At 44.2% G+C, this 18,620-nt stretch overlaps 2 protein-coding genes across 4 annotated transcripts in view; one reads left to right on the top strand and one right to left on the bottom strand.

Moving 5' to 3' along the window:
- Positions 1–18,620, top strand: part of BLNK (B cell linker) — a 72,273-nt gene that overhangs the window by 12,497 nt on the left and 41,156 nt on the right. Inside the window, exons 2-4 of one of the 3 annotated variants that reach the window (XM_059660933.1) lie at positions 11,069–11,134; positions 13,538–13,577; positions 14,651–14,700. In XM_059660933.1, the coding sequence (XP_059516916.1) occupies positions 13,543–13,577; positions 14,651–14,700 (85 nt within the window). In that variant the 5' untranslated portion in view covers positions 11,069–11,134; positions 13,538–13,542. Of the gene's footprint in view, positions 1–11,068; positions 11,135–13,537; positions 13,578–14,650; positions 14,701–18,620 lie in introns of those variants that run through there. The other 2 variants (XM_059660932.1, XM_059660934.1) reach the window with 2 other exon arrangements.
- LOC132214614 (heterogeneous nuclear ribonucleoprotein A0-like) lies at positions 3,327–4,428 on the bottom strand. The gene has a single exon (XM_059661954.1). It carries the CDS (start codon positions 4,284–4,286, stop codon positions 3,327–3,329), a length of 960 nt encoding a protein of 319 aa, XP_059517937.1. The 5' UTR covers positions 4,287–4,428.

Below are 18,620 nucleotides of genomic sequence, written 5' to 3'. Positions count from 1 at the left end.
GTATTTATTTGTTGTCACTTTGTTGTTCATCATTTTTATCTTTACCATTTTCTTCTTCTTCCTCTTCTTAAAGAATATCCTTTAGCATTTCACATATTCTTGATTTGATAGTGATGAACTCCTTAAGCTTTTTCTTATCTGTGAAGCTCTTTATCTAACCTTCAATTCTACATGATAGCTTTGCTGGGTAGAGTAATCTTGGTTGTAGGTTCTTGCTATTCATCACTTTGAATATTTCTTGCCACTCCCTTCTGGCCTGCATGGTTTCTGTTGAGAAATCAGCTGACAGTCGCATAGGTACTCCTTTGTAGGTAACTGTTTTTCTCTTGCTACTTTTAAGATTCTCTCTTTGTCTTTAGCCCTTGGCATTTTAATTATGATGTGTCTTGGTGTGGTCCTTTTTGGATTCCTTTTGTTTGGGGTTCTCTTTGCTTCCTGGACTTGTAAGTTTATTTCTTTCATCAGATAGGGGAAGTTTTCTGTCATGATTTCTTCTAATATGCTTTCAGTATCTTGCTCTCTCTCTTTTTCTGGCACCCCGATAATTTGGATGTTGGTAGGTTTGAAATTGTCCCAGAGGCTCCTTACACTATCTTCATATTTTTGGATTCTTTTTTCATTTTGCTTTTCCGGATGGGTGTTTTTTGCTTCTTCGTATTTCAAATCTTTGACTTGATTCTTGGGATCCTCTAGTCTGCTGTTGGATCTCTGTATTTTATTTTTAACTTCAGTCAGTGTATGCTTAATTTCTGACTGGTCCTTTTCCATTTTTTTGGCATTCTCATTAAGATCCTTGAAGGTCTCACTAAGTTCCTCGGAGGTTCGTAGAAGATTCTTGAGTAACCTCATAACTGTGGTTTTAAACTCTATGTCCCCCCATTAGTTTGCTTTCCTCCATTTCTTTCATTTGTGACATGTTTCTTTGTCTCCGCATTTTTGGCTGACTGTGAGGACCCGTTGTGTCTATAGTGGAAGAACTGCTGTGTTGGAGACACCCTTATGGGGCAGGACTTGCTTCAGTGGGGCTTTTGTGCTCACTGAGTCTGCTTCTTGAGTGTGTCCCTTATAGATGTGAGGAGTTGAAATCTGATATCTGACCAGGGGTACCCTGGCTCCTGGATCTCCAAGTCAACCACTGTGTGGGTCCACCCAGCAGGAGCTACAGCGATATCAACAGATTTCTCTTCTTTGTTTGGAATTTGGAAGTTTTGGAGCTCTCTGACCCAGCTGCAGTATGTTGGGTTAGGCTGCAAAAGCACAGGTGATTCCTTTGGCCACTGGCACAGCTTGGGCAGGGATGTAAATTGAGTGGGGTGGGGTCTCAGAGAATCACCAGGGCAGAGCAAACAGCAATGGTTGTCATCAGCGGCGACTCCTCGCGTCTCCATGACTGACTCTGCGTGTCTGAGTCCCCCAGTGCCACGCCCCCACAGCAACAATGATCCCTTCGAGCAGCTCTGCGAGAAGGCCACCCTCGCTTTCTAACCCACTACAAGACAGTCCAGTTTCTCCCCGTAGGAGTCTGGGACCTCAGAATCTCGCCTTAAACGAGCTCAGTGCATTTGAGAGCTTGTATCCCCTTCTGATTGAAAAAAAAAACGGCGCACCCAGGTGCAGCCGCCTGGCGCCCGCCTTTGTACATCTGTTCTTGGTGCCTCTGCACCTCCTACTCAGTCTCAATGCCCTTCTTTCTTTCCTTCTAGTTGTAGAACTTCCACTCGGCCAGCTTTCCCGTGGTTCTGGATGATAGCTGTTTCATCTTATAGTTGTAGTTTCAATGTTGTTGTGGGAGGCAGCACGCATAGGTTTATACCTTATGCCACCATCTTCATTCTCTCTCCCCTTTACTTCTGAGCATGTTTTGACACCAGAGAGCTCATGCCACAGTCCCTCCTGCCACCTGCATACATCGCCATCTCTCTTTCCCCCTCCTCCGGTCATCGGTCCCTTTCTCTTTTCTCTCTGCCCCTCCCTAAAGACTGCAACAAGCCCTAAGATTCCATGCTTCCCTCCAGCAACAAGTCTGACCCTGGGGACGAAGCAAGGGCACGTGTGTCCCCAGTAAAAAGTACATGGCTGGCAGAGGGACTGGATGCCTTCTGCAGGGACAGAGAGGAAGGTCCCAAAGAGGCAGCTGGTCACCTGCCCTGGTTAGGGACCAAGTTTAAACAAGTTAGAAGGTGACACCCACGGGTGGTTGAGAGCACAGGTTCTCTGTTGGGGTTCATCCCCAGCAGGTCCAGGGGTTCCCAAAGGTGTGGACGGAGTCGGCGAAGAAGGAATGACACGGAGGCAGCGTTCACTTGATCATCACAGCCAGGTTCCGTCTTTACTGTCCTGTTACATCTGTATTTATCCCAGTTGATTTTAATCCTATCCATTCTATCCCAAAGGTTAGGGCGTTCCTTATCTCCATTCCAAGGTTACCCTATTGTTCTATTAAGCTACAAGGAAGTAACTGAAGGAGATTATCCTAGGTAAAGATTATGTAGCTAGCCCTGACTGGTTTGGCTCAGTGGATAGAGCATCGGCCTGCAGACTGAAGGGTTCCAGGTTCAGTTCCGGTCAGGGGCATGTACCTTGGTTGCAGGCACATCCCCAATAGAGGGCATACAGGAGGCAGCTGATCCATGTTTCTCTCTCATCGATGTTTCTGACTCTCTGTCCCTCTCTCTTCCTCTCTGTAAAAAATCAATAAAATATATTTTAAAAAAAGATTATGTAGCTTAAGCATTATTGTTCATAGTTAAAGTGATTAACTACCTGCCTGGCACTTAGTTAAGGGGTTTTACGAATTTATTCCTTTTTTTTTTTTTTTTACGGTCAAACACAATGATTTATTAAAAATAAAACGTAAAAATGATTTTTGTACATATGCTCCCAAATTTCAGGCATGGGATCCAAGTAGATTTCATAGAAAACGCTGTAGCCAGGTATCAAGTCCTTACAACAAAGTAAACTAACCCCCCACCACAACCCCCACCCAGGTTTTGGCTACAGAATCAGCAAGTTCACTCCCCCCACCCCCCCAAAAAACACACAAATTAAAACAAGACATTTTGCTAGTATAAAAACGACCAAGGTCCAAGTAATAATAAAAAAATAGAGTCTATCAATAACCAACACAAAAATGTGTAGGTGGGGCAGAGTCCATCTTGGAGAGGTGGCAGGCAGACAGGGCAATACCCCTAAGGGTAAGCAGCCTTAGAAGCGGCTCCCCCAAGGGCAAACGGGGAAGGCGGTGGGAGGGAAAGGAACTCAGGAGTTGACCCTGGGGTTGTTGAAAACAGCTACCCCTAAAGTCAACACGGACAATAACATTTTGTTTAGAAGGAACTGCCTCCATAACCACCCGCACCGCCATAGCCACCTCTGTAAGGTGCGCTGTTACTGCGACCGCCCCAGCTGCTGCCTCGGCCACCGCTCTCCATGGGCCCGTAGGCGGACTGGTGCTGATTGTAGCTGCCGAAGCCGCCACCGTAGTCGCTTCCGCCGTAGGACGAACCGCCGCCGCCGCCGCCTCCGTAGGCATCGTAGCCGCCGCCGTAACCACCATACCTGTTGTAGCCGCCGCCGTAACCACCGTAGCTGTTGTAGGCGCCGCCGTAACCACCGTACCTGTTGTAGGCGCCGCCGTAACCACCGTACCTGTTGTAGCCGCCGCCGCCGCCCTTCGACAGGCCGTTCTGATCGCGACCGCCGCCGCCCCGGCCACCTCGGCCCGACCGGGAGCCGCCCCCGCCGGAGTGGATCTCCTCCTTGGGGACGGCCTTTTTCACCTCCACGCGATGGCCCTGGATCGGATGGAACTTGACCACTGCGGCCTTGTCCGCCGCGTCGTGATTCCGGAAGTACACGAAGCCGAAGCCGCGCGGCTCGCCGGACCGCCTGTCGGCAATGATCTCGGCTTTCTCCACGGTGCCGAACCGCGAGAAGTGCTCCATCAGGTCGCCCTCGGCCACGTCTCCTGTCAGGCCCCCGACAAAGAGCTTCTTCACCTTGGCGTGGGCACCGGGCCGCGCCGAATCCTCCCGGGACACCGCCCGCTTCAGCTCCACCGTGTTGCCGTCTACGGCATGGGGAGAGGCGGCCATGGCGGCATCGGCCTCCTCCACGCTGGAGTAGGTCACGAAGCCGAAGCCACGGGAGCGCTTGGTCTGGGGGTTCACCACCACCACGCAGTCCGTCAGGGTCCCAAAGGCCTCAAAGTGGCCGCGCAGGCCCGACTCACTCGTCTGCACCTTGAGGCCGCCGATGAACAGCTTACACAACTGGGAATTCTCCATCTCCAAGGCCCGGGCCTTCCCCCCGCCCTGCGAGCTCCGAGGTGTCCCCGTTATCGTTGGCCAAGGCCTCTTCACAGATGGGGCCCAGCCGTTGCTGGAGCCGCCACCGCCGATCACAGACAGGGAAGGGAAAGAGGGACGGGGAGGGAAGGGGAGAGATGTGGGCTAGAGGGCGAGCCGAGAAGACTGGAAGACAACCAAGGCCCAGCTACCGCCACCTCCGATCCCCTATCAAGGCCAGCAGGTCCAGGGGTTCCCAAAGGTGTGGATGGAGTCGGCGAAGAAGGAATGACATGGAGGCAGCATTCAGTTGATCATCACAGCCAGGTCTGTCTTTATTGTCCTGTTACATCTGTATTTATACCAGTTGATTTTTAATCCTATCCATTCTATCCCAAAGGTTAGGGCGTTTCTTATCTCCATTCCAAGGTTACTCTATTGTTCTATTAAGCTACAAGGAAGTAACTGAAGGAGATTATCCTAAGTAAAGATTATGTAGTTTAAGCATGATTGTTCGTAGTTAAAGTGATTAACTACCCGACTGGCACTTAGTTAAGGGGTTTTACAGATTTATTCCCTTCCTTAGTCTTGTTAATCCCTAACTCCAGGGGGAAAAAAATCCCCACCTGGGGAAACAACCTTTCTCGGGGAGGTGGGTCTGTTTAAAGCACATAGTGCTAAGAGGGGGAGCAAACATATGCCATATACGCCAGGTCCCTTGAAACATAAGCTGTGCAGATGTTTCTTCCCTGCAGCGACTGCGTCAAGCAGCAAGGGTGGACCGGCTTCCGGCAAATTCCCCCATTTTTACTTTTTAAATGACAGCGCGTGTAAATCAGTGGCCACCTCTCGGATTGGGTTGTTTAAGACTCGGAGAAGACGTGTTTGTGACTTTGCCAACAGGTCAGTCCGAGGCTTAACCTTATATCGGCTCCCCACAGTTCTCATGTCAGATAGCCTGACTTTGAGTCCCATCTCTGTCGTTTGTTGGGTGAAGGACCTGGGGGAAATTACTTAACTTCCTGGAGAAAGCTTCTCATCTATAAAACGGGGATAATCACAGCAATGTGCATATACAATGTGTATGTGAATACACTACTGAACTGTACACATAAAAATAGCTACGGTGGTAATTTTTATGTGGTTATTTTTTATCCCAATTTTCTTAAATGGGGATGATTATAGGGCCTACCTAGAATTGTAAGGGCTAAATGAGATAATGCCTGCAAAGTACCTGGCACATAATCCATGCTCAGTAAGTGCTGGCTTTCACCATTGCTGCTGTTGATTAACTGAGTTTGACTGGTGTGGCTTCTTGGGCTCTGCCTGTGACTGTGGCTCTGGGCTGTGGAAGAAATCCCTGCCACGGAAAAGCTGATCCTCTAGCGGGAGACTCCAGCCATGTCTGGAAAGGGAAAAAAACAGGGTATAATGGCAACATTTCCCTACAGTACAGTTTCCTCCCTTACAAGAAAGGAGGTTGACCCAGGACATTCCTTAAGGCTGCCACACTGCCAAATTTCTGTGACTACCTTAATGACAGGCAAAATTAGGAGCAGGCTCTCAAAGCTGTGTGATCTGAGACAAGCAGGATGACCTCTCTGGGCCTCAGCACCTGCATCTGTGAATGGCATTGGGGGTGCCAACTCAGCCTTGGGAGGCTGCCTCAGATTATCACCCATGGAAGGGACTGTCGAAACTCCTGTGCCGGCTCTACCGTGGACTCACTGTCCAGATGGAAGCAGACTTGGCTGCCTACTTTGAAAAGCTAAATATAACATCAGTAAAGTCACAGCAAGGCCAGGCTGGGGGAAGTGGGGCACGAGGAAGTTGGGCCGGAGGCTATGAAAGGGACAGAGGGGGAACTGGGGGCAAGTTCTGCTGCATGCAAATACCAGCTTAGTCACTAAAAAGTGCCATTCTGTTTCAAAATGACGGATGGTGGCCAGAGACTTCAGCTTTGAGACAGAAATTACCCAAAGGGAGATATTTTGTGTGAATCACCCTTCTCTGTCTATACCTGTCCCCAGGTTTCACACAAGTCACAAAATTTTAGTCTGGGACCTCTCTCCTGCATTACAGTCCAAGAGGGCAAGATCTGTTGAGCTTAGCTCTGTGCCCTGCATATGCCTTGCTCAGTGTGCATTCACAGAGTGTTGGAATAAATAACAAACACATGTCTTGTGTAAAACAAATAATAACCTTAAACTTTAAGGGAGCCCCCCAAAATCAGTAAATCAAGATAAACAATATAGGGTGTCCCAAAAAATGTATATAAACTTCGTATAATTTTTAATTCCAATGAGTTAAACCTGAAAAGGAAGAAACATCAATTGAATTATCACGAATTCAGTATTAAGTATAATATTTTAAAAATAATTTAGTATAATATTTTACTGTATTTAGTATAATATTTTAAAAATCAAAATTAATACAAAAAAAATCCCTCTTGAAGAAAATATTGACATTTTAAATGAAGACAGGACTAGTCCTGGCTGGGTAGCTCAGTTGGTTAGAGTGTCATCCCAGTATGCCAAGGTTGCAGGTTCAATCCCTGGACAGGGCACATACAGGAATCAACCAATGAATGTATAAATTGATGTTTCTCTCTCTCTCTCTCTCTCTCTCTCCCTCTCTCTCTCTCTCTCTCTCCTTATCTCTCACTAAAAATCAATAAAAACATATCCTTGGGTGAGGATTTAAACAAAACTGAAGATGGGACTAGTACTGCTGATTTATTTTGCCTTAGGCCCCAATATGGTGGGGCAGCGCACTGTGTCCAGGCAAATTTCTCTTTGCGAGCTGTTGGCCTTGTGGCCACCAAGTGTTTCTTCTGCCCAGATGAGGCCTGAAAGGACACTCCTAACATTACCCCAGTGCTTTTGCTATCCCATGGCCATGGCTTGGGCTGGGGCCCAGGAGAATTGCCTTCATACTGATCTCCCAGCCAGCAGTGTCCCCATGCCCAGGCCTCCCCCTAATCCATTCTTCTCCCCAGTCAGGACACACCCCTGAGCAAAGGTCTCTGAAAGGGCTTCCCACCACGTATAAACCCCATCTCCTTGGACCTTAACTCCTTGCACCCCAAGCTTAAATATTTACTATACCCCTCCCTCCAATACCCCAATTCTTGCCACTCTCAACTTCTCCCTAGACCCCAACACCCCAGACAATTTCACCTGTGAGCCTTTGTACTTGCTGTTCCACTACCAGGCTGCTGTTCCTCACTCTTTTTGCCTGGTGAATTTCTATTTTGCATGAGAATCCAGCTCCTAGGTCTCTTCATCTTAAAACTTTAAATCAGTTATCCCCTTCTTAGGATCCTCCCAGCTCTCTGATCTTCCCTGTTCCCAGCAAAGAATTATGAGTAGTTTTCACTTGTTACCTATCTGGATCATATGAATTTTTAAAAATTAGCTTATGCCCTAGCTGGCTCGGCTCAGTGGATAGAGCGTCAGCCTGCGGACTGAAGGGTCCCAGGTTCGATTCCGGCCAAGGGCACATGCCTGGGTTGCGGGCTCGTTCCCCAGTGGGGGGTGTGCAGGAGGCAGCCAATCAATGATTCTCTCTCATCATTGATGTTTCTATCTCTCTCTCCTTCTCCCTTCCTCTCTGAAATCAATAAAGAAATATATTAAAAAAAATTAGCTTGTATTACTTTCACAAACGAAAGCATTAGAACTAGTTTCAGTTTAGGACCCCCCAAAACAGTTTAAGATATAAGATACAAAAGATGTCACATGAACCAAATAATATTTCACAAATTGCTATTAGACTGGAGATTCAATGACCAATAACTAGTGCTACTAATTTAGGGTACATAAAATAAACTTAAAGCTGCAAAAGACCCGAGGTTAAGATTCAGGGATAAAGAAGGAGGAGGAAGTTCCCTGCTCTTTTTGTTTGCAAAGAGTTGCTTTAATATGAGACCTTCTTTAATCCTAAATCCAGATTAAACAGAGATTTTCTTATTGTAATAACTACTAATAGCTGGCAGGTGGGAAGTTACTCTGTAACAACTATGTACTATCTCCCAATAGTTCCATGTGGGTACTGGAATTTTGGGGGAAATGCTTTGTAAAGTATATGATTGTCTAACCCAGCAATTCTCAACCTGTGGGTCACGACCCCTTTGGGGGTCGAACGACCCTTTCACAGGGGTTGCCTATCAGAAAACACATATATAATTACATATTGTTTTGTGATTAATCACTATGCTTTAATTATGTTCAATTTGTAACAAGGAAAATACATCCTGCATATCAGATATTTACATTATGATTCATAACAGTAGCAAAATTACAGTTATGAAGTAGCAATGAAAATAATTTTATGGTTGGGGGTCACCACAACATGAGGAACTATATTAAAGGGTCGCGGCATTAGGAAGGTTGAGAACCACTGCTCTGAATGGCTCCATCCACACCGAAAAGCTTCGTAGCATATGGGTTCTAAATCCTTACCTAACCAGAAAACATTCCTCCCAGGCACCCCTCAACCCACAGGGTTTTACAGACCTATGCTAAGCTTAATTGTGCACCACTATTCGTATTACCCAACAGAAGGCCCAGCTTCCAGAATCAGAGACATCTGCATGCAGGTTTATGGGAAATCACGATTTTCTCTGGGTACAATGATTGTGTATAATCTTTCCATTTTGTTAACTAAAACCCAGTCAAACAGTTTTTGCAGAACAAAGGAAAGGCTTGCCTGAAAGGTGAATTCAGATATCCTACACTCTCAGGGCAGAGCCACGTTATTAGGAAAAAAAATAAAACATGGCCTGATCCTCCAATCCTGTCAACATGCTTCTGTATATATGTATGTAAAACAGATTAAAAGGCATACACTAAGGTCATGCTATCAAGAGTCAAATACTATAGAAAAGTTTTCATTGTAAAGTAAAAGTCTCCTTTTTATAAAGTAGGAGCCCCCTTCCCCACTCCAAGCCACCAGTCCTCACTGTCCAGATATAAGGACTGGTAGGGCCTGAAATCCCCTTGTCTGTTTGCCAAGCTGTGTGCCCTGCTACTGGGCAGTGTCCATCCAGAGACAAGGGGTTCCCTTTTCTAATCTGTGTAAAAGCACTCCATTGGCTCTGAAAACCACCTTTTAATGACCTCTTGTGTATCTTTCTAGAAAATTATGCACATACCAGCACATATGCATGTATATGGCCTTTCCCCCCCCCCCCCCGACAAAGATGGCACATACTACACACTATTCTGAACTGCCCTTCCTTCTTTTTTCCTCTTCCTCCTTTTCCATTTTTATTTAACTTAATATTTCTTGGGGATTTTTATACACCAGCAATACAGATGTTTGTTTTTAAAAAAGGGGTTTGTGGTATTCTGTCATATAGCTTTATCAAAGTTTATTTAAGTAGTTCCCTTTTAGTGATTGATGGGTGTTTAGGTTGTTTCCAGGTTTTTTCAGGGGAAGGCAGAAAGGATGAGGGTTATTATAGATAATGCTTATATGTGTACAATGTGGATATCTATATAATAGTATAATTTTATGACCATGTTCAGAAGACAATTCCTAACAGTGGAATTTCTGGGTCAAAAGGCATGGACATTTTAAATTTTGACAGATAATGACTGTAACAATTTACATTCCCAAGAATATCTGTGTTTTCATACCCTCATTAACCATGGGTATTATCACACGAGTTAAGTTTGGCCAGTCTGATAAGCAGAGCATATCTCACTGTTGTTTGATTTAGATTTCTTTAAATATAAATGATATGTTTTCATTGGGCCCAGCCAGTGTGGTTCTGTTGGTTGAGCATCGTCCCATGCACCAGGAGGTCACCAGTTCAATTCCTGGTCAGGGCACTTGCTGGGGTCACATTGCAGGCTTTATCCCCAGTGGGGGTTGGGGCGGTAAAGAGGGCGCAGGAGGCAGCAAATTGATGTTTCTATCTTTCTCTCCCTTTCCCTTACTCTCTCTGAAATAAAAACATATTTAAAAATACATATATATCTTTTCATTGGTCTATTGCCCACTTATGTTTTTCTGTTAGCGATATGTTCACATCCTTTGCTCATTTTTTATTGAATCGTTAATCATTTTTTACTTCGTTGTAAGATTTCTTTGTAAATCAAAAATTGTAGTCATTATTGTAATTATTACCATTATTGTTATGTGTTACAGATATTTCTTCCACATGTCATTTATCTTTTGATTTTTGTGCATGTTACTTTTTGTTCTACAGAAGTTTCAAATACCTGTGCAACCAAATTCACTAATCATTTTCTTTATGGATTTTCTATGTGTGTAACTTTTAAATGACAATTAAAATTACTAGGTAGAATTTTTCCAAATTCTACCTAGTAAAGTTAATGAAAAAAAATTTGGACCTGATTTCAGCCTATCCTATGAGCTTCAAAATAGCCCCATTCTTGCAATATAGGGGCTGAGAGGACAGTAAGTGATGAACAATGAGGCTTATGATGGGATCAGAGGGCTTGGACCTCACATGTCTCCTCAGAACAGACACCCCTGGAATCAGAATTCCCCTTCACAGATGCCTGATGGGGCCACGGCCCAATGACCACATTCCTTATAGAACCATAGAATCAGTCACCCTTTCCCTCTACTCTAGTAGCAGATGGTCAATTCAATTAAATATGGTTAATTAAACTTAAAGAAATACAATATAATTCATGCTATTTGGGATTTTATTGTAGGGTTCTGTCTCTCTTTTCAATAGGATAGAAGATTTTTTTTTAAATCAACGTAGTTATTAATATTTTATGTTTAATTTTTGTCTCTTACAGGCAGCTTCAAAAGATGGTCCATGATATTAAAAACAATGAAGGTGGAATAATGAACAAAATAAAAAAGTAAGTTAGACTCCAGAGCACTATATGAGCACTTATCTGAACATGTTATGCCAGCCTGCGAAAGGGAAAAAACAAACTTCTCTGGTTCCGAGTGAGGAGTTGCAACCTCTTTAGCATGTAACCCTTTCCTACTCCTGGCGGAGTCCACAGCGCTCAGAGCCACATTCAGGAACCCTGCTGAGTGAACGCGGTGGTTCTCGGGGCACTTCACTTCCCCCCTCACTGCTCAAAGGGTGAGCAACGCCATTTGAGGTGCTGAGCAAATGTCAAAATGACGTTTACTGAAGTAGGACATCAGCTTCCAAAACCATTCAGCTAAGGGTCACGAGGACACAGTTGGAAAAATCCTAAAGAGAAGTTACAAGAACACAGCCCAAGCTCCTTTAGGATGCCATACCTCTCTTCCATATTTTGATTTCTGCTTTTTCAGTTATTGCCTTAAATGGTGTTTTCAATTGGCACTTGTAGAGGGAAAGCTAGAATTCTCCATCTTCCTGTACACCCCAAACTCTTAAGCTTTTGTTAAGAGAAGAGAAATTGTATATAATATTGTACATACTCGCATTTGACACTCAAAATCTAAATCAAGCAGAAAGGGGAACTGTTATTTGTTAAGTTTTTAAGTTGTGTTGTGTTTTTTTTAAGAAAGTAATACAGATTCACCAGGAGGGAAGAAATAACCAGAGTTCAGAGTTGTATAGTCAAAAGTTTCTACTTCTTCATATCCCCACTTTAACCTACTCCCCATGGACATTGTCATGTGTGAGTTTGGTATATAAATCTATATGTATAAGCTTATACAGACATGTACATACAATGACATGGATACAATGCATGCCTATACACACAAACATTTTCATCATGAATGGTATCATATTTATAATCCATTCTACCAACTTGCTTTGTTTGGTGATTTTACTTAATAGCATATCATGCACATCTTTTTTGGTTGGTATGTGAAAATAAACCATATTCCCTTTTAAAAAGCTGATTAATAATCTACTAGAAATGTATTATTGTTCATTTCACCAAGCATATATTGTTGGATATTTTTTAAAGATGGGGGGAAAGGTTGGGAATTTAAACTAGAACATTTTTGGAGGGCAATTTGATAATATCAATTTAGATAAGATCAAAATTTTGTGAGCACTTCTTTCAGTTTAACTGCCACAAATAATATTTTAATAAATATCCTTTGCAGACTCTGAGTATACCAGAAAGCTAAATTCCTGAAATGAAATTCTGGGTTGAAGGATATGTGCCCTTGAAGTCTTTATGGATGTTAGCAATTTGCTTTCCCAAAATTTTGTACCACCAATGGTGTATGAAAGTACATTGCCTTCAGAACAGAGTATCTTCATTCTTTTTGGTCGTTGCAAAACTTAAAAGTAAGAAATCACTTTTGTGGTTTTTTCACACTATAAAATGTAAATGGGCCTCAATGTGTATAAGTGATCGTCGTAAAATAGTTAAAATGGTCTGCTTGTGGGGCAATAGTCATCATGGAGGAGGAGAATTCCTCTTCCTGTCTGTCCTGTGACTGGGAGAGGAGAGGAGTGTGATTGTTTTCATTTGTTTCAGAATTTCATTGAAATGAGAGAGCCCCACTATCACTGTTTTAATCACTAGCAATTCTAGATTATCTCACAGCTGCCAGTTTCACAATGCAGCAGTTTTCTCAATAGTATGAAGCCTCTATATAAAATGGCCATTCCATGGTCAGTCATACTTACAGCAGCCACAGGGCTCAAATTTTTCCAGGCAGTTTCCATTGCAGTATACCCATTGCACTTTTTGTTTTCACTTGACAAGCTGTGTTTGTTCTCAGCTTGGAAAATATGGCTGCCATAGTCATTACCCCTGGTGAAGTCAGTGGCCCTTTGGTTTGAAGTGACTTGTAGTTCTTAGCTCTCACTCGTTGCCAGGCAACAGGTGCCACCTTGAAAGGAGGAAGCATGGTTGAATACACTGGTTTCCTAACCCAAAACTGTGACAGAGTCGTCACTGGTCACGGCCGAATGAGAAAGTAAGGACCTTGAGGTGCTGGGGGCTGGTGTGTAGCTGCTGGCTGCTAAGTGGGGCCCAAGCCACACCTTTTATTCCTGGCCTGTGTTCAGTGACCCAGTCCTTTCTTGAGTCTGTCCTTTATTCTGAGATGATGATCCTCATATATTTGTCGGGGGTGGGGGTAGAATTAAAATAACCTTCCTTTTCTTTTAGGAAATGATTACAAAAGTGGGTAATAGTTGGTTTGTGCTTTTTGAAATTTTACTGGTCCATGAATAGACATGGCCCAGATCCAGTTTTGCTTTGTTTTTCTTCCCTACAACACCTTTGGTAATCTCTCTCTCTCTCTCTCTCTCTCTCTCTCTCTCTCTCTCTCTCTTCTCGACCTCATCACAGGTCTAATGATCGTATCTTCCCCAGCACACCCTGCTAGTAGGTTTGCTATGAGAATTGAATGAAATAATAGATGTGAGAGTCTTTGGGAAAACGAAAAGCAGGATTTCGACACAAATATAAATATTGTTATTTTTGCATCATTACAATTCTGGTTTATAAGTCTTGTTTTTTTGTAATCAAACATGAATTTCTGAACTTCTGTTTTTTTCTCCAAGCAATGAAATATGCTTTGTGTATGATGATTACCTTATACTGTATGCTGCGTCTAAAGGATGTGATATTTTAGTAAACAAAGTCTACTGGATATAGGTTTTACTTATATATTTAAAATTTTTAATTAAGTAAATCATTCTCAAATAAAATTGGTAACTGTTTTTAAAAGTAATAATTCACCATAAACTGTTACCATTTCAAATACCTGTAATGGAAGGGAAGGTGTTGCCAATACTCATAAAGAGCCTAAAAATTGGGATGCATTTTTAAAATGTAATTTTAACTTCCTTCTTTTAATAAGTGGGAAAGGATTGTGAATATTCAGAATGTTTTATATGTGTATAAAGATACCACAGAAGTTTTGAAAGAGCTTGAAGCAGTTCAACTTCTAACTAAGCGAAATGTCACAATCCCCAACCTAGAGATACTCACTGCTCACTTATTTGTCAGTTTTTCAATAGCACAAAAATAATTTCAGTCCAACCTACAATTAAAGTGCTCATGAGAACTAATTTTTCCTATTAAAGTGTTCATTAATTATTTATTAAAATAGAGTACATCTTCCCTTACCTTCCTATCAACCAATCAACATTCATCACTTATCTTCCTTAAACCTCTGGACTCAGTGCTTATACTCTGACCTCTCAAAGCCCTTTCTCTGCTTGGCTTCACCTTTGCCAAGTCACAGCCACATTCTGCTCTGGGGACAAGGGGAGAGCTGGAAAACCTCTGATTAATGGCTTGGCTACATTTTCAATATATTTGGTCTTTCGAAGTAATGGGTCCAAAAAAAGCCATTATTCTATTCGTTATCTCTTCTCTCTATATCTGCTTATATTGTGGGCCTTGACAACAGATGTCCTACCCACTGACCTTTTGTCTAATGGTTGTTTCCCACAGGCTGAAAGTCAAAGCACCTCCAAGTGTTCCTCGAAGGGATTATGCTTCTGGTAAGAGTATTTCTAAAATACTTGGATTCTTGACTAATTTAAGGTGTATATTTACTTCTTGAAAAGAGAACTATGTTCTATTCACATGGAAACAAAAGGTGCTCATTTTTCAAAAATATTTTTTTATTGATTTCAGAGAGGAAGGGAGAAGGAAAAATTGAAACATCAATGATGAGAGAGAATCTTTGATTGACTGCCTCCTACACACCCTCTACTGGCCCACAACCTGGCCATGTGCCCTTGACCATAATTGAACCCGGGACCCTTCAGTCCACAAGCCAAGGCTCTAACCCAGCCGTGGGCAAACTACGGCCCACGGGCCGGATCCGGCCCGTTTGAAATGAATAAAACTAAAAAAAAAAAAAAGACCGTACCCTTTTATGTAATGACTAGGGGCCCAGTGCACGAAATTCGTGCACTGGGTGTGTGGGTCGGGGGAGTGTCCCTCAGCCCAGCCTGCCCCCTCTCACATACTGGGAGCCCTCAGGAGTTGACCCCCATCACCCTCCAATCGCAGGATCGGCCCCTTGCCCAGGCCTGACGCCTCTGGCTGAGGCGTCTGGCCCGGGCAGCGGGGACCTGCAGCTGCAGTGGCCCCGCGATCGTGGGCTCCACTTTAGGCCCAGGCAAGGGACCCCTAGCTCCCGGGACTGCCAGCTTCGACCATGCCCAGCTCCCATCGCTGGCTCCACCCCTACTTCCTGCTATCACTGGCCAGGGCGGAAAAGGCACCTGATTCTCCAATCACGGCTGGGGGGCAGGGCAAAGGCGGCCCCAGGGCCACCTTTGCCCTGCCCCCAGTTCTTAGCTCCCCCCTGGGTTTCCGATCACTGTCAGTGGCAGGGGGCTTCTTCCTGCTTTCCCTTTGCCTCCCTGCATTGTGCCTACATATGCAAATTAACCGCCATCTTGTTGGCAGTTAATTTGCATATAGCCCTGATTAGCCAATGAAAAGGGTATCGTCGTACGCCAATTACCATTTTTCTCTTTTATTAGTGTTGATGTTTACTTTGAATTTATATTAGTTCACAAAAACACTCCATCCATGCTTTTGTTCCGCCCCTCCGGTCCAGTTTAAGAACCCATTGTGGCCCTCGAGTCAAAAAGTTTGCCCACCCCTGCTCTAACCACTGAGCCAAACCAGATAGGGCAAAAGGTGTCCATCTTAATTTTAAGAATGACCGAATCCTATCCATCCATCTGACCAACCATCCATCCATCCTGTCATTTATTTATCAAACTTTTATTAAGCATCCTCCATGTGCCAGGCACATGCAAGGTCTCAGGTAGAAACACAGTACTAAACAAGATAGCGCAACACTCACAGAATTTATCATCTAGAAGGGAAGACAGATGGTGTTAAAAGCAATTACATTTCAGTGTGATCGGGAAGCACAAAGTTCTACAAAAGTATCTAATCTAATCCGATGTGGAGGATGTGGGGGAAGTGGGGAAAGGAAGGCTTCCTGGATAAAGAACTTAAAATGGATATTTGAAGGGGGTGGGGATAAATTATTGGTGGCACATGGTTACTCGATTCTTTCCCATTCCAAGTAGGATCAACTTCATCAGGGGAGAATAGTTACTCTTGAGGTTGGTAGTTTTTATGGTCTAAAATATGTTTTTAATGGCTTAAATGTAAAGATTTCTTAGATGTGGACAGATCTATATAGCCCTCAGTAAAACAACAACAACAAAAAACCCTTATTCTTCTCTCCAAGTTCTAAAAATGAAAAGAAAACCAAGCAGGCTATACCTGTTAAGTACCCAAAGCTTTGATGGGAAAATATGAAATCATGGAGTGTCAGGTTTAATAGGAGCCCCAGAGGTCAAACAGTCTAACATCCAATCCAATGCTTAGACCTACCCCACCACAGTGTACCACAAACAAGACCCACTTTCTGCTGGGACATCTCCTGGGATGACCTCCCAAACCTGTCCGGGCCAGTCAGGGACAGGCAGCCTTGGCAGGATATAAATGAGACCCATTTTCTTGTGGCTTCATAGTCTGTCCTGATGGCCACACGAACCCCTCCTTCTCTTGTATTTTTTACTTGGGCAAAAGCCAGGTAACATTCATCATTTATTCATCCTTTTGCCTAACCCCCACACACTAGAGATCATCACTGATTTCTTCTCTTCCTTCCCCCTCTACCAAAATAATAATAATAATAATAATAATAATAATAATAATAATAATCTCTAAATCCTATTAGCTTTTAAGTGTCTCTCAAATATGTTTGTCCCTCTCTGTTCACATAGCTACAGCTCAGAGCCCTGTTACAGGCTGCGTGTCCCAGTACAGAAGCTTCCAAATAGTCTTGTTAATTCCTAATCCCATGTGGTCCTCTCAACCTTCACCAAGAGTTGTTCTGAAATGCCTTTGCATTATATTCTCATGGCTTTACATCAGCAGCAGGAGGAATTGCCAACCACTGAGCCTGCATACAAGGTCCTTCAGTGCCTAGCCACAGGCTGTGTAACCCTGGACCAAGCACTCTCCTCTCCTTTTCTATATCACACAGGACTGAACAAGAAGCTCTGTCAGCTTCCCCCAACGCTAATACTGCACACGCACAGCAACACAAGCCTCTGGAGCCCCGGGCCCAGGGTGACCAAAGCTTCTCCTAAACTCCCCTGGCTTTAGGAAGTTGCCTCTTCCAGGTTGTACTTAATCTCTCTGGGTCTCAGCTGGGTCTTCTAAGCCTTTGCTGCTTGAAGTGCAATCCCTAGCATGCAGCATCAGCATTGCCTGGGAGCTGATTAGAAATGTAGACTCTGCCCCACTGAGAACTCAGGGATCAGAATTTTGTATGTTAACTAGAGCTCCAGGGGATCTGAATGTTTGTATATTAAATTTGAGAAACCCTGCTATAATCCACCAACTCTGTCCTTACTGCGGCTCCTGAACTGTCAAATCCATGGTAGTTCCTGGATCTCAGAAATTCATCCTATTGCTGAGATCCCCTCACCCAGGCCTTGCCTACTCTCCTCTGCTCTGACACCCAGTCCCCAAAAAGGTCCTTTTGGCAAAACCACCATCACCACCTGCAGTGAGTACCTCCCTTGCCATTTCCCTCTGCCCCCCTCCTCCCCGCCCCCAACTCATGTTCTAGAAGCATTTCCAGCTGCTTCCTCTGAGCCTTGGGGACCCTAAACAGTTACAAGCCCGGGGCCTTGGAAAACAACCCTGACAGCTCCTCCTGAACGTAGGGGGTCTGCAAGGTCCCTGAACGTGCCAGTGCTTGGAGACCTTAGCCCACCAGACCTCCAGAGCCCCAGAGCCCAGTCAGGCACTCTCTGGAGGCCTTGAGTCCACCAAAGACTCCTGAAACAGCCCCACCTCTCTCCCCCAGATATGGGAATTATGTCCTTTTTCCAGTCCCGGAAGCAAATGGCTTCCCCACCCTCTACCCAGGAAAATGTGTTGACCTTGGTGATAGAGACCTTCAGGAAGCAGAGGATGGAAAGGGCCAATGCCCACAGTGGTCAGCAGAAGAGTCACCACAGTCCCTCCTCTCCTTACAGGGGTGAGGAACCTTTTTCTGCCAAGGGCCATTTGGATATTTATGACATCATTCATGGGCCACACAAAATTATCATTAAAAATTAGCCTCTTATACTTGGTCAAACCTGTTTCCCAGATGAAGAAAATGCACCTCAGGAATGTTAAGTAACATGCCCAAGGTTACTGCAGCCACTACAGGAAACCCACCCCAGCTCCCATCCTGCTGTTCCTCCCTTTGACCCAAGCTGAGATGGTTACACTTTTCTGGGTAATTTCTTACTATTTTGAACCCCCAGAGCCTTTGACAATAACACCAGAACCTGCTTTCCAGTTCCTGTGCTTTCATAGTTAAACAACCTCTAGTGTCTTTGTCTGGCTCAGGAGCTGGCGGGTGTGTATGTGTGTAGAGAAC

This window comes from Myotis daubentonii, chromosome 13, assembly GCF_963259705.1.
Source record: "Myotis daubentonii chromosome 13, mMyoDau2.1, whole genome shotgun sequence".
Lineage (NCBI taxonomy): Eukaryota > Metazoa > Chordata > Mammalia > Chiroptera > Vespertilionidae > Myotis > Myotis daubentonii.
Note: the sequence above shows the minus strand (reverse complement) of the source record. Positions and strands in the feature narration are given on the sequence as shown.

Coding starts and splice junctions, on each gene's coding strand:
- LOC132214614 (XM_059661954.1), bottom strand. CDS start 4,286: ATGGAGAATTCCCAGTTGTGTAAGCTGTTCATCGGCGGCCTCAAGGTG.